Source organism: Balaenoptera musculus, chromosome 5, assembly GCF_009873245.2.
Source record: "Balaenoptera musculus isolate JJ_BM4_2016_0621 chromosome 5, mBalMus1.pri.v3, whole genome shotgun sequence".
Classification (NCBI taxonomy): Eukaryota; Metazoa; Chordata; class Mammalia; order Artiodactyla; family Balaenopteridae; genus Balaenoptera; species Balaenoptera musculus.
Window position 1 is genome coordinate 79023318 of NC_045789.1, and position 19980 is coordinate 79043297.

The 19980-nt window shown below is 37.1% G+C and overlaps 1 protein-coding gene across 10 annotated transcripts in view; it reads left to right on the top strand.

Moving 5' to 3' along the window:
* The window catches only part of ARAP2 (ArfGAP with RhoGAP domain, ankyrin repeat and PH domain 2), a 207940-nt gene that overhangs the window by 79914 nt on the left and 108046 nt on the right, over positions 1 to 19980 (top strand). For 9 of the 10 annotated variants that reach the window (XM_036853114.1, XM_036853112.1, XM_036853105.1 and 6 more), the window contains 6 exons: positions 3826 to 3941; positions 6755 to 6954; positions 10151 to 10236; positions 11238 to 11420; positions 13901 to 14075; positions 14551 to 14685. In XM_036853114.1, coding sequence (XP_036709009.1) covers positions 3826 to 3941; positions 6755 to 6954; positions 10151 to 10236; positions 11238 to 11420; positions 13901 to 14075; positions 14551 to 14685 — 895 coding nt within the window. The remainder of the gene's footprint in view (positions 1 to 3825; positions 3942 to 6754; positions 6955 to 10150; positions 10237 to 11237; positions 11421 to 13900; positions 14076 to 14550; positions 14686 to 19980) is intronic. The other variant, XM_036853111.1, reaches the window with a different exon arrangement.

The window sequence follows — 19980 nt, forward strand, 5'->3', positions numbered from 1 at the left end:
ATATCTGCCTGCTAGTTATTTTTAAGCATGCATTTTCTTGTAATTAACTTTTTAATAGGTAATATGTTCGGTTGCCTTCACATTCAAGAGGTATAAAATAACAATAATAATAACAATTAGTTAACTGGGAGTAGATAGCACGTTTTGCGCCAGGCATTCTTCTAAGCATTTTTTATGTGTTAATCCTCACACACTGATGCAATAGGTACTACTGTTAGCCCCATTTTGCAAACAAGTGAACTGAAGCGAGAGAGGTACGCTTGATCAAGCTGGTTTGGATTTTGTTGTTTGCGCAGTCAAGTGTCACCTCCTTTGGAAAAAATACGAACACAGCTCTCTCTTGTCTGGGTTGGATTCAGTGCTTACCCTACAGCCATGGATCGTTTTTTTTTTTTTTGCACTTATTACAGTTCTCTCTCATTCCCTCCTTAGACTCTAAGCTTCCCCGAGGTGAGTACCCTGTCTTATGCTTTTGTGCAGACCCACAGCTTTGCACATTTCTGGCAGATGCTAGGTTCTTACCAAACACGGTTTTGCCAGGACAAATGTTTTCATTTAAAAATGGCTGTATCTGCTCTGCCTTCTTTGCAGAATTGTTAAGAAAATCAAATAAGAGTTCATAGCTGTTTGTAAGCTTCAGAGCACTGCACTAACAGATATTAAATCAGTTATGGAGTGTATATGCTTAATGAAGACCAATGCTTTTAAAGCCTTTGGACATTAGCAGAAGGGTTGGAATCCAGGACAAATAGGTTCTTGACAATCCAACGTGTCACTGTGTTCTGACCAGCCTATTTTTAACCACTAGTCTTAATAATTTCAAATGGTTTTTGTATAATCTGACTGCATGCTTTTTTTTTTTTGCTCTGCAGAAGGCAGAGAGAAATGTTTGTATCCTGATATTTAAGTGCTGTAGGCTCATACTGTCTAGATCCTACAACTGGTTCTGCTGTCTAATTCATTGTTTCTCAGTATTTGCTACGTATGAGAATCATATGGTGGTAGTTTTGTTTTGCCTTTTTTTTAACTGAAAATCCTTAGGCAAGCCCTCTGATTCGTGGGATCAGAATCTCAGGGTGGGAGGAAGAGATCAACACAGGTAATTCTGATGAGCATCTAGGAATGAGATATGTTCTAAACATGTTCTAAAGACTGTGTGAAAACATGGCTTAATGTCACCACAAGTATTTTTAGTAAGAAATGCAGTTGTTTCATATTTAATAGCTTTCAAGAGCACTGACATTTATTTTGTTATTCTGCTGTACATTTTACAGTCCATTTGCGCTGGTGAGTTCAGTGGATACTCTAATTACTCAAAACCATATGGCCATGGCAAGCAGCTGATAAATGGGTTACAGTTTCTTTCCAGGCGAAAAAATCATCTTTGCCTTGCTTGGGAGAAATCTGGGGCCTTGAGCCAACCCTCACTTGTTTTATTTTTAACAGAAGTCGCAGCTTTATATGTAGATACTTCACGACTTGCTTGTCGAAATGAGGCACCATCTCTTCAGGCTGGAGCCTTGATGAGGCTCATCAGTTTCCATCCAAGGTTGTCAGTCTTACCATCTGCTAGTCTGATGGTCTGAGTCTGTATCTCTGCCCTTAGTAACACACAGTACCTGCAGGCCAGGCCCCCATCAGAGAATAATAAGCGGGAGTAGTCTGATAGCCAGGTCTTGTCAAAAGCTGCATCACAGAGAATTGTTTGAAGAAGATGCAGCCTGACTGTTTTATTCTAGAGGTACCCCCATATCAAGCTGAGCCATCAGAAAGCTGTTTCTAAAATATCTTACCTGGCTACCCCTACTTTATTTTCTGATTTATAAAAGAGAGTTTGAATTTCTAATCACATGCCCTGGGAGTTTCTCCAATAGTTACATTATCCAGCAGGAGCATTGGTATAGATAACTGAGAATCTGTTTTCTTTAATTTGATAATTATAAGTTTAACTCTATACCAATATGCTAAAACTTATTAAAATGGGGGAGATTGGAAAAGTTTGATTCCCCTCCTCCATATAGTACTGTTTTTTGTTAGGTGGGCTTATGATACAAAGTAGAAGTATATCACCTTCTAAGTATTTCACAACACCTAGCATGTCTCTGCATCTTTTATATTCCTGACTCAATTTCTGGCTTGTTTCTCCCAACAAAATGAACCATTGTTCTTTCATCAGAAAAAATCATACTCAATTTACAAATGGGTCATTTCTTCATTCTCACTAAAAACTTGTGCATTTTAAAAAATATGAAGTGAAACTTTTCTGCAGTTTGTGAATGGAAACCCTCTACGAATGGGGGAAATTTGTTATAATGTTGTTTTATACCACTTATTTTATCAACCAGGAATGTATTAGTATCAGATGACAAAAACCTGAAGGATAGTTTAAATAGACAGGGATTTGTTTTAACAAATCTCTTGCTAATGCCATCAGAGAACAAGATTCTTCCTATTTTTTTTTTCCTCACTCTGGCATCCTTACAGTACAAGAATTTGTCCTCAGGCTTTTCATCTCAAGGATGCTTACATTCTAAAATGGCTTTGTGCTTCTAGATGTTGTTTCCCGAGAAGATGGAAAGGAAAGGAATGAAATTCTTTTCTTCGAAGATTTGTCTCTCCACCCCCCTCCTCTTGCCCCCCAGGCCAGGAATTATTTATATTTTATTGACCATAAGTATGACATATGTTCACTCCTAGCTGCAAGGGAGATGGGAAAATAGTACTTTTGCTTTTAGCTTGTACAACAGGAGAGACAGAGAAGACCTGTGAATTGTTTCTTTCACGGTCTCTGCCAGAAGTGTCCTTCCTGAAAGTGGGCCAATATTTTTTGCAGTCGTCTTTAGTATGGCTACTTTTTCCTAGTCATAATTTAATTTAGGAATTCAGAGCACATTTAATCTGAACCTGTTCACATAGATAATTCATTTTTCGAGGTACAGATTAATTGTATTTTTAAGGTGTGAGATGGTTTGAGAAATCAAATTCCAGAACCCTTATGGCTAGATAATATATTGCAAACTTTAATGCTTTTAGAAGGCAGACTTTGTAGCCTTTTGAACAGTTTCTAATTTTGGTAGATCAAGCTGAACATAGTGGCTGTAGGTGCTGAACCAATGGCAGTTTTCATACGAAAATAGCATTAGAGGAGCCTTTAAAGAATCTAATTGAAGGAAGAAGAAAGTAATGAAATATTGGAAATGAGATAAAATTGTAATATAAGTAATGCTTTTGGTTGAGAGCAAATGAGGAAAATGTGACAGAGCAGACGTAACAACGTACAGCAGAACAAAGAGTGAGCAGTCAGATGGCTTGGATTTCAGTCCCTTTCTACCAGGTACAGCCAGCCGCACTTTCCGCGTCACTTTACCTTTTTGAGCCTCGGTTTTCCCTTCTTTTTATCTAATTAGTAATTATACCAACCTCACAGTATCATCTGGCTCCCCCAACTGGAAAACGGCTGGGCCCATGGTAAGGGTTAGTTCACTGTTAGTTCCCTTTACTAAATGGCTAAAGGTGAAAAAGTGCCTAACTGTTAACAGGAAGGCATATGTAGTTCAAGATCTATGTCCTAGTCAACTTATGTTTCATGTGAAAAGACCCTTGCTTTATTAATAGCCTGTCAAGCTTCAAATGCTATCGTGTTACCATGTATTGAAAGTGACTACCTAAAATAAAACCACTCTCAATCCATTTTTAATGAATTAATTCCATCTTTATATGTTGTAGGAAAATTTGATGAGGTTTATTAAATTTTAGAGAATATAAATGTACTTTCAAAATCCATATTTTTGTTTCTTTATAATTGTTTGTTTTTCTCCAAACTAGGATTTTAAGAGTGGACTTGGTATTACCATAATTCCTATGAATGTAGCAAATGTAAAGCAAGTGGACCGAACTGTGAAACAGTCTTTTGAAATAATCACTCCCTATAGGAGTTTTAGGTAAGTTATATTTAAACATTTTTTGTTTGTACTACTACAAGAAAGCTTGAGTGATCCCCTTTTACATTACCAGTGGTGATTTTACTTCTTATAGGACACTTAATAAAATTATGTTCTTACTTTTTCAAATTGTATAATTTATTAGCCAGTATATAAAAATGTGCCAATAGGCACATGAAAAGATGCTCAATATCACTGATTATTAGAGGTACACAAATCAAAACTACAGTGAGGTATCACCTCACACCAGTCAGAATGGTCATCATTAAAAAGACTACAAATAATAAATGCTGGAGAGGGTGTGGAGAAAAGGGAACCCTCCTGCACTGTTGTGGGAATGTAAATTGGTGCAGCCACTATGGAAAAGAGCATGGAAGTTCCTTAAAAAACTAAAAATAGAGTTACCACATGATCCTACAATCTCACTCCTGGGCATATATCTGGAGAAAACTCTAATTTGAAAAGATACATGCACCCCAGTGTTCACTGCAGCACTATTTACAATAACCAAGACATGGAAGCAACCTAAACGTCCATGGACAGATGAGTGGGTAAAGAAGGTGTGGTACATATATACAATGGAATATTACTCAGCCATAAACATAATGAAATCTTGCCATTTGCAGCAACCTAGATGGACCTAGAGATTATCATACGAAGTGAAGACAGACAAAGACAAATATCATATGATATCGCTTATATGTGGAATCTTAAAAAAATGATACAAATTAACTTATTTACAAAACAGAAACAGACTCACAGACATAGAAGACAGACTTATGGTTACCAAAGGGGATGGTGGGGAGGTAAATTAGGAATTTGGGATTAACATATACACACTACTATATACAGAATGGATAAACAACAAATACCTACTGTATAGCACAGGAAACTATATTCAATATTTTGTAATAACTTATAATGGAAAAGAATATGAAAAAAATATATAGATATATATAAAACTGAATCACTCTGCTGTACACCTGAAACAAAGAAAAAAATTATGTTTTTACTTTTTCAGATTGTGTAATTTATTAGCCAGTGTATAATAACACCTTGCAAAAGTGATTTGAATAATCATACAACCTGAAAGATACTAACTTCATGAGATTTGTGTAGTTTCTTTTTGTAATACCCCTTTTCTTAGAAGGCTTGGTGATTTTTGATCCACAAATATGTGAAAAATTACTTTATTTTGAAGGTATAAAATAAAAAGAGATATTACATTGTCTTTAAGCTGTATTGTTATTTTGCCTCTTTTAGCCTAACCAAATACAGTCTGTCCTTTAAGAACAATCCCTAATTACAATTGCTCCATGATTTCCTAAAAGGAACTTCAGCTCAAAATGTTGCTGAATTTAATGGATCTCATAGCACGTATGATCAAATATCTTAGCATTTTGATACATGTCTTGTATTATGACACTCTGGTAATTGCTTTATTATGACAATGAAACAGAAAACTTAATGTGTGTTCTTAATATGTGTTAATAATCTGTAATGACTCTCTGGGTGCACCACTCTCCCAGCACCTCAAGGTGTTCATCACCCTGAAAGCTCTTCGAACCCTGTGGTTTGGGGGATTTTATGGAGGTTTCATTTCATAGGCAAGATTGATGAAATCCTGGGCCATTGGTGATTAACTCCACCAGCCTCTCTCTCCTTCCCAGAGGTCACGGGGTAGGGCTGGTTGAAAGTTCCAAGTCTCTAGTCACATCTTGGTCTTCTGCTGACCAGCTCCCATCCTGAAGCTGTCTAGCCTTCAGCCACAAGCTATCTCATTAGCGTATAAAGGACTTTTATCACTCAGGGTATTCCAAGGGTTTGGGGAACTATATATCAGGAACCAGGGACTAAGACCAAATATCTATTTTCCATTGTACCATATGGGCTCTGACCAATCTCTATAGAGAAGCAGAAACCACTAAGGAATTTATAAATATTATAGTGATGATGGAACCATGAAGTGATTCAAAAAATATAATCCATGTAGGCCACTCAATTTCTTTATAGGTTATGTAGAAAATGTTAATCCTCTGTTGTTTTCATTGTATCTCAAAGCAGTTTCATCTTCAGAACAGAAAATTTCAGTGTAAAGCATCATTTTGTGGGTCATTGACTGAGTTTGGAGCACTATATGTAGCACATTTTCTGGCACATTATAAGTACTCAGTAAATATTTCTTGAAAGAGTGAACTGATGTTTTAATGTTTTATTCCTTCACTCAGGCACCCAGTAAACACTAAGAATTACATGGCTAAAACTGAGTTAGAATTCTGTTAGAATAGTAATCACTTAAAACTTTTTCGATTTCTCAGTTTCTTAAAGCCATCTGGACATTCTTCTATTTTAAAAACAAGAATCTATTTTTAAGACAAAAAATCAAAATTTCTCGTGAGTGTTTTTGATAACTTAGTTTCAGACTATGGCATATTTTCTTGGCAAAATAAGCCAATAGTCCTGAAACTCTGCCAGCCTCTTACTGATTATTATGTAACCACTGCTTAGGAAGCATGACTTCTCTTTTAAGCTTTTGACCTAACAAGGTGATTTTTATATCCTGGTCAGAAAAATGTGTATGTTAATTTTGGTTCAAGATAGGTAAACAAAGTCATAAGCAATGTGGAAAGTTAAAGGAAAAAAAATAGATTTCTCAATGAGATGATTTTTAACAGAAAAGACTCCAGCCGCCTGGAAGGCATATTTTTCAGCAGCTGTTTAATTTATGAGTGAAATGAATATGCAAACTGAACATACTGCTTAATTGGCCTTTACAAGGGAGATCGATAATGCAGAAACGTTAATTGTTTCAGCTTTACAGCTGAGTCTGAAAAAGAGAAACAAGAGTGGATTGAAGCTGTGCAGCAATCGATAGCAGAAACTCTCTCTGATTATGAAGTAGCTGAGAAGATTTGGTTCAATGAGTCCAACAGGAGCTGTGCAGATTGTAAAGCCCCAAATCCTGACTGGGCATCCATCAATCTCTGTGTTGTCATCTGTAAGAAGTGTGCAGGTAATTAGTGATAAGTTACGCGCATCACTGTTTGGTGGCAGATTGGCACTGAATGTTCTTTAGTGTCGTATATACTGTGTCCCAGCTAACGGCTATGAAAAATAAAAACAGAGAAAACTTATTACATTTAAATCAAATTTAGAAATATCATTCTAAACTTCTCTTATGCATGACTTAGATATAAAAATTGATTTTTAAGCATGTAATCATTTTTTTGTGCCTACTGGCCCATGTATGGGTTTTAAAAAGACAATGCTGAAAGTTTTAGGTTTTGGATGAATGTGTTTCAGAATGCACCCTGAACACGCTTGCTCTTCGTATGATTTGTCCCTTTTTCCTCAGTCATATTTTGTAAGATCTATTTTTCACGTCAGTCTGCTCTGCGCTCTAATCTTGGTTCACCAGATCTGGTATCTCTTATAATGAGAATTTTTATATAGAAGCATTTTCCAGGTGTATTGAAGTTTATGAAAGTAACCAGTACTGTGACTTATTTTCATCTTGTGATCTTATACCTTACAAACTATTTGACAGCTCGTTGTATTTGGGAGGTAAGACAGCTGTCCAAGTGAGTAGAGGGAATGGACCCTAGCTTAGGTATGCGACCGTGGAGGTCTTGGAAAAAGTTAGCTACAACCTAAACATTCCTTCAGCTTTTCAGCTCTACCAGGTACTGTGCTGGTCCTGGGAATTAAAATGATCTGTAAGAGAAGACATGACATTTCCTGCACAAATATATAAATAGTAATTGCAATAGAGTGTGATAAGGGCAGGAATAGAGTTGAGCACAGGTTTCATTGAGAGAATGCAGAGGAAGAGCACCTCAGAGCAAAGACAGGACAGCTGCTTCAGGCCTTTCAGACTTTTCTAGAGCTCTGTGCTACCACATTTCTCATCACACTGAGGTAGATGTCCTCATGAGCTAATCACCTACATCAATAGCAACAATAAAAAGCATCGTTTAACCCTCCTTGACTTTGTATTTTTTCCTAACCTTTTCTCCTCTCCAGTCTCATTGGAAGAGATAGCGTTTGTGTTGTCTAAGGCTGCTCTGTCTACGTATGTTCTCTTCCTTTCCTCTCTTCTCAGGATCCTCACCCTGTCACTTATTCACTCTCTGTGTAAGTACAGTTGGTCCTCCATATTCACAGTTCTACATCAAACAACTGGGGATCAAAAATATTTGAAAAAAAAAAATTTACAGGAAGTTCAAAAGAGCAAAATTTGAATTTGCATGTACCAGCAACTATTACATAACATTTTATTGTATTAGGTATTAAAAGTAATCTAGACATGAATTAAAGTATACGAGGATGTGTGTGGGTTATATGCAGATACTATGGCCATTTTATACAAGGGATTTGAGCATCCTCGGATTTTGGTATCTGTGGGTGGTCCTGGTACCAATCCGAGATACCGAGGGGCAACTGTATTCAACTATGGTTTATTTGGTTCAGCATATAAACTTGCATAATTCTGTTAACACCAGCTTTCTGAAAACTTACTATTCTCTTACGTGTCATTCTCTGTTCCTTTTTCCTTTCATAGACAAGATACTTTCAAGCGTAGTGGTCTGCACAGGTTTTCTTCATTTCTTTAACTTCCTAGTCTATCATCAGCATCCTGTAATCAGTCTTCGTTTCTCTCACCTCCAGTAAAAATATTTTACCAGTGTATTTTACCTCTCAGTTTCTATGTGGTCAGTTCCTATCTTCACTGCCTTCTCTGCAGTATTTGACACTCTTGACCAATCTGTCTCTCAGTGACTTTCCATCCTCCCACAACTTCCGACACACCATTTCCTCTTAGTGTGCTCTTACTACTCTGGTCATCCTTTTCCAGGTTACTTTTCCTTTGCCTGCTCCTAAAATATGTGTGTTCCCTTGGATTATATCCTAAGCTCTCTTTCACTCTGATGTTCCTGAGTGAGGTTGTCATTTGAATTCAATACTCATTTTTAAGCAGGGGATTCTCACTCTGTTGGAAACTCTACTCTTATAGCTCCTGCTAGATTCTCAACTTGGATTTGCCCAAGATACCTCAAAATTAACATGATAAAATGGAGCTCTCATTGCTGCCCAGCTCATTACATTAAACTGTATATTCTCCTATATTCCAAATCTTGGTCAGAAGCAATACTATCTACCCTACACTGAAGCCTAAACCTTGAGAGACCCTCTTGACCCTCCCTCTTTCCTTAAAGCCCACCAGGTCCCATCAGTTTTATCTTCTGAATATCTCTAAATCTGTTCTCCACATTGTTTCTTTTCCTGCTGCCTCAACTCAGATTCTTTCCTAGGCTACTCCAGCATCCCTTCTTCCTGCATGCTTTCGAGCTTGACTCCTTTTGGTATTGCCTTTCTGTAGTCTCCATAAGTGCAAACCTATGCAGATTCTTGCCTTGGGAATTCTAGGGCTTTGTGCACTGAGTAGTTTCCTTCTCAAAGAATGGAGGAAAGGAACCTATGTAATGTAGAGAGAGGAAAGAGAGGAATGAGCTTTCTCATGCGCATTAGGCAAAAGGTCCTTAACGTCAAGGATGATGTCTTATATGCCTTTTTTCTATCTCAGCTTAGAAAGAGTCTGACATACACCTGAATGCCCAGTAATGGCTGAATGATGATTTATACAGCAGAATTAAATTGATTATGATAGAATGCTGGGCATTCTCTTCCAGGCATAATAGTAGAATAAAGAATTGACTTTAGATTTTTAAGCAGGCATTTATTACAGTTGTAGCTAGTTTTTTTTAAGAGTAAAGGGATGATATCTGTATTCACTCACATATGTATAATTTACACAGACCCATTATAAAATGTTTTCAGTGACCTACAATTTCTAGTTAATTACCAATGAAAAAAATATATATATACGTATATACACATACATACATGCACACATACATGCATACGCACGCACACATATACACACATGTACATGTATACACACTTTTTAAAAGTGTAATTTTATACCAGTACAGGGTGGTGATGGTGATTTCTGTTATCTTCATTGTGGTTGGTTATGATTCCTGTATGATTACCACCACTACTGTAGGGTGGAAAGTAGGTATTGGTTTAAGTTCAAAAGATATATTAATCCACACATACCTATACACGTACATATACACTTTTCTTTTTAAAGGTAAAATACGTTTACATACAAACTCAGATAGAAATCAATTGTTTTTTGACTTCAGGGCAACATAGATCTTTAGGACCAAAAGATTCCAAGGTTAGAAGTCTGAAAATGGATGCCAGCATTTGGAGCAATGAACTCATTGAGGTGAGTCCGACTTGACTGTGGTGGTGGTCAGCAGAGGTCCAGGAGGAGGTGTGCAGTGGGGTGGTGTGGTTGCTTTAAGAGCTCTCTGATCAAGTTCTCACCACATTATAAAAATGGTTTATAGCCTGTTTGATAGTAGTAACTTTCTACTTTAACTTTCCGAATGCTTCCTAAATGAGACAGTTATTTTAAGAATAAAAAATACAAGGAGCTTTAATAGTAATAACTACTCTTAAAGGCTTGGCAGCTTTTTCTTAAGCCAGAATTGACATTCTTTCTTTTTAACCCAGCATGGATAAAATATCAGAAAAGTGAATGAAAACATTTGGCAAAATCGACTATTCTTTATCTTGGCCATGCTCTGTCACTAACTGAGATCATGTCTAACTTGCTGTCTCCTGTATCCATACTCTGCTCAGGTGTCTGTACCACTCTCAACCACGTTAGCCCACCTACTCAGCCATTTTAAATGAATCTGTCTCAATGTGAGCTACCTTCAAAAAGTAACATATATACTACCAAATGTAAAATAGATAGCTAGTGGGAAGCAGCCGCATAGCACAGGGAGATCAGCTCGGTGCTTTGTGACCACCTAGAGGGGTGGGATAGGGAGGGAGGGAGACGCAAGAGGGAGGGGATATGGGGATATACGTATATGTATAGCTGATTTACTTTGTTATAAAGCAGAAACTAACACACCATTGAAAAGCAATTATACTCCAATAAAGATGTTAAAAAAAAAGTAATAATGCTTTTGCTGCAATTTGCGTTGCTTGCAGTTTCTTTTCTAGCTAATCTTTTACCATTATTATGAGCAGCTAGACTATTTAAAATAGAAATAGTATCTGCTTTCACACTCCATCTTCTGGAAAAAGTTGGGTCTTGTATTTTGCATATTTTATACCAAGCTATGCTTTAATTTGTCATGTGAGTCAGTTTTCTGCAGATTCAAATACATTTTGTGAATTGATATGTTTTATAATTTCTTTTTGATAATTCAGCTTTTTATTGTCATTGGAAACAAAAGAGCTAATGACTTTTGGGCTGGTAGTCTTCAAAAAGATGAAGAATTACACGTGGACTCTCCAGTAGAAAAGAGAAAAAACTTTATCACTCAGAAATACAAAGAAGGAAGATTCAGAAAAACCCTTTGGGCATCTCTTACCAAGGAAGAATTAAATAAGGTAACCAATGAAATGTAACAAAAGACATGGATGTTAAGGTCTTTTTAAATATATGCCAAGGGTTTTGAAAAAAAGTTTAAAAATATTTTTGCTATTGCATAAAATTATTGTTTAGTTTTATTTCCTTTTGTGAGATTGTGCCATTGGTTTTTTTCCCTTCATTTCACTTGAGGATTCGTTATCAATAGTGAATAAACTTCTGTCCCTAACTGAAGTTTCTATCTGACATAGGCCCACACCATTTAAAACTTCAACAACTTTCCCCATTTTAGGGACAGGATACTGAACATAACTTCAGCTGGTACATTGTTGACTTGGTATCACCAAAATTAACTTCATTTACTCAATTAATTTATTTTTAAAAGCAGTAGTTTGTTTAGTGCCATTGATTTGAAGTGTCGTTTGCCTTTGGTTGAGTGATTCCAGGTCTTCTTGTGACCATTTTATGTTGCCCTTTTGGCAAAGAATTTGTTAAGCATCCTGCCCCCCTTTCCTTTATTGATTTTTGTGTTTGTTGCTTGTGCTTTTGGTGTCATATCCAAAAAATCATTGCCAATACTGCTGTCAAAGAGCTTACCACTTATGTTTTCTTCTAGAAGTTTTATGGTATCAGGTCTTATGTTTAAGTCTTTAATACATTTCAAATTAGAGTGGTGTAAGGTAGGGGTCCAGTTTCATTTTTATTTGTTTTTCACACGTAGTTACTCAGTTTCCCAACATCATTTGTTGAAGAGACTATCCTTTCTCCATTGAGTGTTCGTGGTGAATAGATATTTATTGCACACTCACTCATTGCTGAATTCATTTTTAGGTTCTGGGGTACAGTTGTAGTAAACAGTAGATGTGATTCTTTTATTCATGAGAGTGATCTGCACGCAGGGGAGACTGACCATAAACAGCTTCATGCCAATAAATATACCATAGCAAATGCAGCACGCTGTGAAGGAAAAGAATAGGATAATGAGAGAGAGAATAAGAGGAAATACATGGGATTAGATTGTGAGAGCAGTCAGAGGCTATATCCCAGTGGAGGGATGTTAGCTGTTTCACTTTCCAATATCCTCATTTTGCAGGTGCAGAAAAACTAAGACCTGGAGATGAGAAGGAATTGCCCAAAATCACCTAGCAAATTAGTACAGTCAGGTACAAGAATTTAGGCTTCTTGATTCTGATGTGAAGGAAATTGTAGAGGTTAGCTAGACCATGGTAGAAAAGATAAGTACTCTTTTAGTAGTAGACCCTCTAGGCTGGAGCTGTGAATGTGTCCTGGAACTTCTTGGTTGTACACTCTTCTCTGAGCTGCCCATTGGCATAATCAGCAAGTGATTGTCCTGAAGTTGCATTACAGAGAGCAAATTAACCCGTCATCTGTCCAGGTGCACCATGTCAGGAAGGAGGAATATGGTGAACCCAAGGGTAAGAAGTCAGACGGAATCAGGGTGCCAAATCAGAGAGTTCAGAAGCAAATGGAAAGCCAATAAAGCGAGGAAGCAAGAAGAGGGGATGGGAAAAGTTGTGAAGGGAGCTTATTATTTCAAAGGAAAAAAAATCAGGTTCCAGGAGTTTTACTGTTTGTACAATGATGATGTATATCATGTCAATCATGTCTTATTGTGTCTTGCTTGCTGTTCCTCCTCCCTACCTATACCCCCTTCTAAAAGGAAATTTGTACACAAATCCTGAATTTGTACACATCTTTCAAATTCCCAAAGCATAACAGTAATTTAAAGATTCCTCACATCCCAATTGCTCTGGAAAATACAGACATACAGACATATATGCATACAACATTCATATGACATAACAAAACATTTAGTGGATACTTTATTACTACATTTGAAATATTTTGAATTTTCTGAGCATCAGCCATTGTCATAGTATGTAAACATACAAAATATCTTCCATGGCAAATATGACGGATTTGAAGATTTGGAACATCACAGGAACAAAACAATGAACTGAGATTTGGACATCTTTGGTTGAAATTTAAATTCATGCAAAGCAGGCCTTTTTTGTCTGTTGGTTAATTCAGGGCATAATGATTATTATATTTGTTAAAAAGGAATACAGGGGGCTTTCCTGGTGGCGCAGTGGTTAAGAATCCGCCTGCCAATGCAGGGGACACGGGTTTGAGCCCTGTACCTGGAAGATCCCACATGCCACGGAGTAGCTTGAGCCCGCGTGCCGCAACTAATGAAGCCCAGGCGCCTAGAGGCCGTGCTCCGCAACAAGAGAAACCACCGCAATGAGAAGCCCGAGCACCACAACGAAGAGTAGCCCCGCTCGCCGCAACTAAAGAAAGCCCGCGTGCAGCAACGAAGACCCAACGCAGCCAAAAATAATAAATAAATAAATAAAAATTAAAAAAAAAAAAAAAATACAGACTTCCTCTTATAAATGAATTGGCAGACTTTCACACATTTTAATAGCTAGAATCATATTTTCTTCACTTAAAAATTGTATTTTCTTTTATTGACCAGGCTCTGTGTGCTGCTGTGGTGAAACCAGATGTTCTGGAAACAATGGCTTTGCTGTTCAGCGGAGCAGATGTCATGTGTGCAACAGGCGACCCTGAGCATAGCACCCCCTATCTGCTGGCCAAGAAGGCGGGGCAGAGTCTGCAAATGGAATTTCTCTACCATAACAAATTCTCAGGTGAGTCCCTATCCCTTCACTGGCCTGATCTCTCCTTATATATCCCTGAGAGGACTGAAGCACGAATCTGTTTGTTTCTCAAATCAGAAAAACCATCAGAATGAAAAGAAAATGTAATTACCAAAAAGATGGACGATGCTTATTAAGACCCATGTTTTATTTCATTTAAGGGGAAAGTTTAGGAAATAAATCTTTTATGTGTCTTTAATTTTATAAATGTGAGATTAAAATAGTTAATCCCACATAATCATTTTCACCAAAATTAAATCTGATTTTCATGCATGAATAATAAATACAACTGAAGTGCTTATTTGCAAATTTTTTGCAAAGTAAAATAAATACCTCTGTATATTTATTCTGCGGTATATTTGAAGTAGTTTTTCTTCTACCTCAAAACTCACCTACATATTTATAAGCAAAGGGAAAATTGTTTACATTTCAGATTTCAGCTGTGTTATTTCTGTAACTTTTCTAGATTTCCCTCAACATGACATACATTCTGAAGGTGGATTAAGTCAGGAGTCTTCCCAGTCCACGTTCCTCTGTGACTTTTTGTATCAGGCTCCTGCTGCAGCTTCTAAACTCTCTTCAGAAAAAAAACTGCTGGAAGGTATCTTTTCTTGCTCCTTTTAGATTTGTTATCTGGTAAAACTTTATTTCATTATCAAAACAATTAGGTTTAAATTTTGATTGTTTTTTTCCCCTTAAGATGTTAGATTTGATCTTGGCGGTAGAGAAATATTTTTTTGAGGTTTTATAAATGCTTCCAGGCACAGATATTATTTCATGCACTGCAGCAAAGATTTACCACTGGTTTGGAATGCTGAGTGACTTCTCAGCAGAATTCAGTGACATCTACCTCAGGGCCAACCAATTCTGTTTCAGGATTTAAGGGTTATTCCAAAGAAATGTGAAACTTAGCCCCTTCCATTCGGGACAGAAACCTTAACTGGGGAGATAATATAGATAAATGTCAACATGTAGGAAGAACTGACAAGTTTTCAGTACATATTCTGTCAGTATTCTATCAGCATATTCTATCAGTAGTTCAGTTTGTTCTGATGATTAGTGTGTGTGTGTGTCTGTGTAAGTAAAATAAAGCTTAAGCATGGTTTCAAAAAAATGATGTGAATTAATTTGATTTAACAACCTATTCTAGGTTTGTGGCATTAATCTTAGCAGAATCATAGTAGGTATTTATCCATCTGTCCATTCAGCTCCTTGAATCAGGCATGTGCTGGGCATTAGGCATACGAAAATGAGTAAGAAAGAGGTCTCATGCTCTTGTTATATACATTTGAACTAATTTTAGAAATGTAGGCATGAAAATATAATGATCTCTGTCTCACTGGAGCAAAGAGAATTTAAGAGAGATTAAGCTGTACAGGCCAGTTGATGATGGATGTTCAGAGGCTTGGGAGCCTGGTTAGTAATTCCCTAGGTGGTAAAATCCAGCTATATTGCTCGATCAAAGGAACAATAGGATGAAAAACTCACTTTAGAATGTTAATCCTGATCCTCATGCATTTGAAGTGATTATTTCAGTTAAAGGCTTTATTTCCAAAAAAAAAATTGTAACCCTAAGCAGAATTGTACTGGGATTAAGTATACTTTATTAGATTTTCCTGTAAACAGTACCTCTCCTTTAGTGAGCATGTACTATGTGTAAGGCATCGCTTTTTTATGTTCATTGTAATCCTCATAAAAGCTCTGCAAGATAGTTGATATTATGCTGATTTCACATGAACAGTGGAGGAACTCGACATGAAGCGGAGGTTTACATCTGATTTGTGTTATGTTATTGTAAAACTTTGGCTTTGGTGAGTGTGAATTATGGCTGGGTGACACTAGATGGCAGAGCATTTTTATTCTTTGAGTTTAGGTTTTTTGTGGTTCTTTCAGCAAATGGTTTTTAATGTCTTCCTTTACTCAATCTAACCAATAATAAATAATGAATTTTACAGAGATTTTCTCATCTTCCATTGCTCCTTATCTGTATTTAACCCTTAAGCAGTCGAAAGTTGAGTGATCAGGAGGGAAAAAGTATCAGAACAATCTGTGAATTGATGATAGTAATTATTAAAATAATTGAATAACAAGGCAATTAATGTAATTGTTAATAAGTGTACAAGCTTTCTAGAATGTTTCTTCTAAATTGTAGGATATCTTAGATCCAACCTTCAAACCACTTATACAAAGTTGAAATAGGGAATTTGAAATATAAGCTTTTCTTCCTAAAGCTTCTCAATATATCATAAGTACTCTGCAGGCTAAAAATAAGCTTTTATTTGTTTTTTGGCAATTCTGGTTATAATATTTATAGACTTACCAGTTTGTTTTAATATTTCATTGAAGTAGATTGTTTTTCTTAATCACTTGAGGACTGAATTGATGTTCTAAACTTGTAACTAAATCATTCTTTCCTTTTTATCTTTTATAAGTTAACTGTGGATTTTTGTTGTTAAAATTTATTTCAAAAAACAGAAAACAGTGCATTCCCCATATATGTAATTTAATTGGGTATGTTTTCTCATTTTGGAGCATTCGGTTTTAAGTAATGGGAAACTGAACTTTTGTACTTTGACCATGCAGCACGTAGAAATGGTTTCACTGGAAAATAATCTGACAGGGTATTCTTTGATGGTCTTCATTTCTTCCATCCAATATGTCTCTCATTTCAAACTCAGGATAGACCATGAATCATTTGGCTACCCTCCGTCTTCACTAACATCATCCCAGCTCCAGCCACCATCCTGTCCTGCCTGGGCTGTTATACGCCCACCCCCATCCCATGCCCCAACCCCGCTTACTTGCCGATATCTGCCCTAGCTTCCCTCCAAACCATTCCCCAAAACAGGCTTAGTGATTGTAGAAAATGTAAATCAGATCATGTATTTCCATCATTCAAATACATTTAATGGCTTCCCATTACAGAGGATAACTCTCTTCCTTATTAAGACCTTAAAGACCTTCTCGTGCCTTCCCCCTTTCATCTCACATCCTTCCTTCCTATTCTGCATGCCTGGCCACACTCGTTTCCTGTCTGTTCCTGCAACATGCCATGTTCTTTTCTGCCTCCTCTGGACCTTTGTGATTGCCGTTCACTCTGCAAGGAGCGCACTTCCCCCAGCCTGACTGCTTCTCATCTCTCGGGGGATCAATTCAGTGCTACCTGGCTGGAGAGACCTCTTTGGCAGCCCACTAAAGAGTGCACCCACTGTCAGCTCTTCTCTTTCATAGTGTGCTGCTTATTTCTATCATAGCACTCATCGCGTGGAAATGATCCCTCCTTCTTTGATTTGTTTCTCTCCCCCCCTGGAGTGAAAGATCATTGAGGCATCAGCATTTTCTGGTTTATTCAGGATTATCAAATCTCTGGTGCCTAAAACAGTGTCCACACATAGTAGTCATGTGATAAATATTTGTTGAATAAATAGGCATTTCTCTAATCACATTACTACCAGTGTAAAAGCACAGCTGACTTAATATAATTTTTATTGAAGTATAGTTTCTATACAACATTGTATAAGTTACAGGTGTACCACATAGTGATTAACAATTTTTAAAGGTTATATTCCATTTATAGTTATTAGTTAATATTCTGAACAAAACACATTTTGTTCAGAAAAAGCCTACTTAAAAATGAAGAAGAAAAAGTCGAACTACCAAGAAACATAGAGTTCTGGTGGGTTTTTTTGTTTTTTTGTTTTTCTTTTCTGTCAAGATTCTGCAGTGGTGGTACTCCTGTTGAGCACCAGCTTTATGGAAAAATTGAATTATCTGAAAGATTTAGAGACTAAAGTGTGGTTGTCACCTTTGCCTCTGAAAGCATCTGGACTGCATAACTCCATCAGGGCTTGTCAGGATGGCCATAGAATAGACTGATTAAAAACAAAGAAAAAAGTCAGGGAATAAAATGCATGCCAGTCCTTCAGAGAGTTACAGAGGCTTCAAATTGTCAGTTCAGGTTTTCAGGATTTGAAGTTCTTCTAGCCTCTGGTTATGAAGACTGATCTGTATTTTTCTTTTTCTTCCCAATTTAGTGTTCATGAAAGGAAAGATTGATAGCTCTTGTTAAACCTAAGTGTAGAGCTGAATAATAGCATCCTGATTTTGTTTTCTGTTTTCTCCCCTCAACTGTATTATTTTCCCTTGGTATCTTACCTTGATTTGTCGACACAGTGTTTGATTTTTTAAAAGAAAGTGGTTGATACGGTTTACTAGAAATTCTCTATTATCTGTTTATATTTTATTTTATAGATTAGCAGTGAGGAATTTTGAAGGTCTTTTGTTCTATGAATACCTAACTCGTATAGTTTTAAAATGTTTCTCCAAGGCTGTAATACATTTATTTTAAATCGAAAGGATTCCTAGTGTGTATTCCTATTTTCTGTGAACACTGAATGCCATCAGGTGAGGAAATTCTTCATCAGGAAACAACTTTATGGTTTCAAAAAATAATAGTTTCGCCTTAACTATCATACATTGATTGTGCACGTTTCGCCTTAACTATCATACATTGATTGTGCACGTTTCGCCTTAACTATCATACATTGATTGTGCACATATCTATTTGAAGGTATGACCTCTGCTGTACGCTGATACATTTAAAAAATGGACATACATGCTTCAAGCATGTAACAGGCACAGAGAGGCAGTTTGTGAAGTAGATAGAAGGGTAGCTTCCCTAGTTGACTGCCTGGGTTTTACCCCCAGCTCTGATGCTAAGTACTTGTGTGATGTTGGGAAGGTCAGTCAACCAGCTTGTGCCTGTGGGCAGGGTATAAGGAAAGGGGCATGTAGTAATACAACTGACCCAACTGGGTCAGTTGTTCTGAGGATTCAGTGAGTTATTGTACATAAGATGTGCAGAACAGTGCATGCCACATGCATATGATGATAAGGGGATGAGGAGGAGGAGGAAGAGTAGCAGAGAGGCTGTCCATGTACACAGCTGCTTCTGGTTTCCAGTGAGCCTTTGAGTTTAGGTATATCCTACAGGTGGTAGCTGACAACCAAGTTACCTAGCTCTGTTATAGTCTCTATATCACTTCATAGGAGTATTTCAGTAGGTCACCTCTGGAGTTCTTTAGTTGTGTGTGAGTAAATTCCAGTAGTGTTTTTCTTCCCTGATCTAAACATCAAGGTTGAATAGAAACAGAGAACAACCCCTCCAGCCAGTCCAACCACCATACACACAACCTTTTGTCTAGTAAATACCTTGTGTCCTCAGAGTTGCCCATTCTGTGCACCGTCTGGTGGACATCTTCTGGTAACTGACTAAGAAGTAAGACTTCTGTAGCAGAGAGGGTGTCCTGTCTGAATTAGCCCAAGCAGACCAATGCCATCCAACGTAATTTTGTTAAAGTTTTTCGTTGCTTCCCAGATGAATAGAAATGTCAGGATTTACTATCACAGCTTTGTTATTATAAATCCTCAAAGGTAATATCTGTGCCTACTTTGTTTGACCTCTGGCCTGTTTTCACTTATAAAAATGAAGCTCATCAAGGGTTATGGTGATGATGCTACAGGATTAAATCTCCTCAAGCCCATATTTCTAATTTACAGTGAGCCTGTACTCACCTTTTAAAAGGGATCTGTCATTTGTTTCCCATTAGAATTAACATAATTAGATTCTGCATTTGCATTTATTTTATGCATCATGCATTTGGCACTTTTTGTTTAAGACCTTCCAATGGCTCCCACTTGTCTACAGGTACAAACTCCTGAACACCTGTCATGTAAGACTCCCAGGGCCTGGCCTCTGCCATGAGCCTTCAGTCTTGTTTCCCAAGTCCTAACTTCACATGTAATCTCTTTCTTTGGCCAGGTAGGTTTTTGGCAGTTTCCCCTTTCTGTGACTTTCCTCCCACAGTTCTTCCTCAGAATTATGGAATGATTGTAG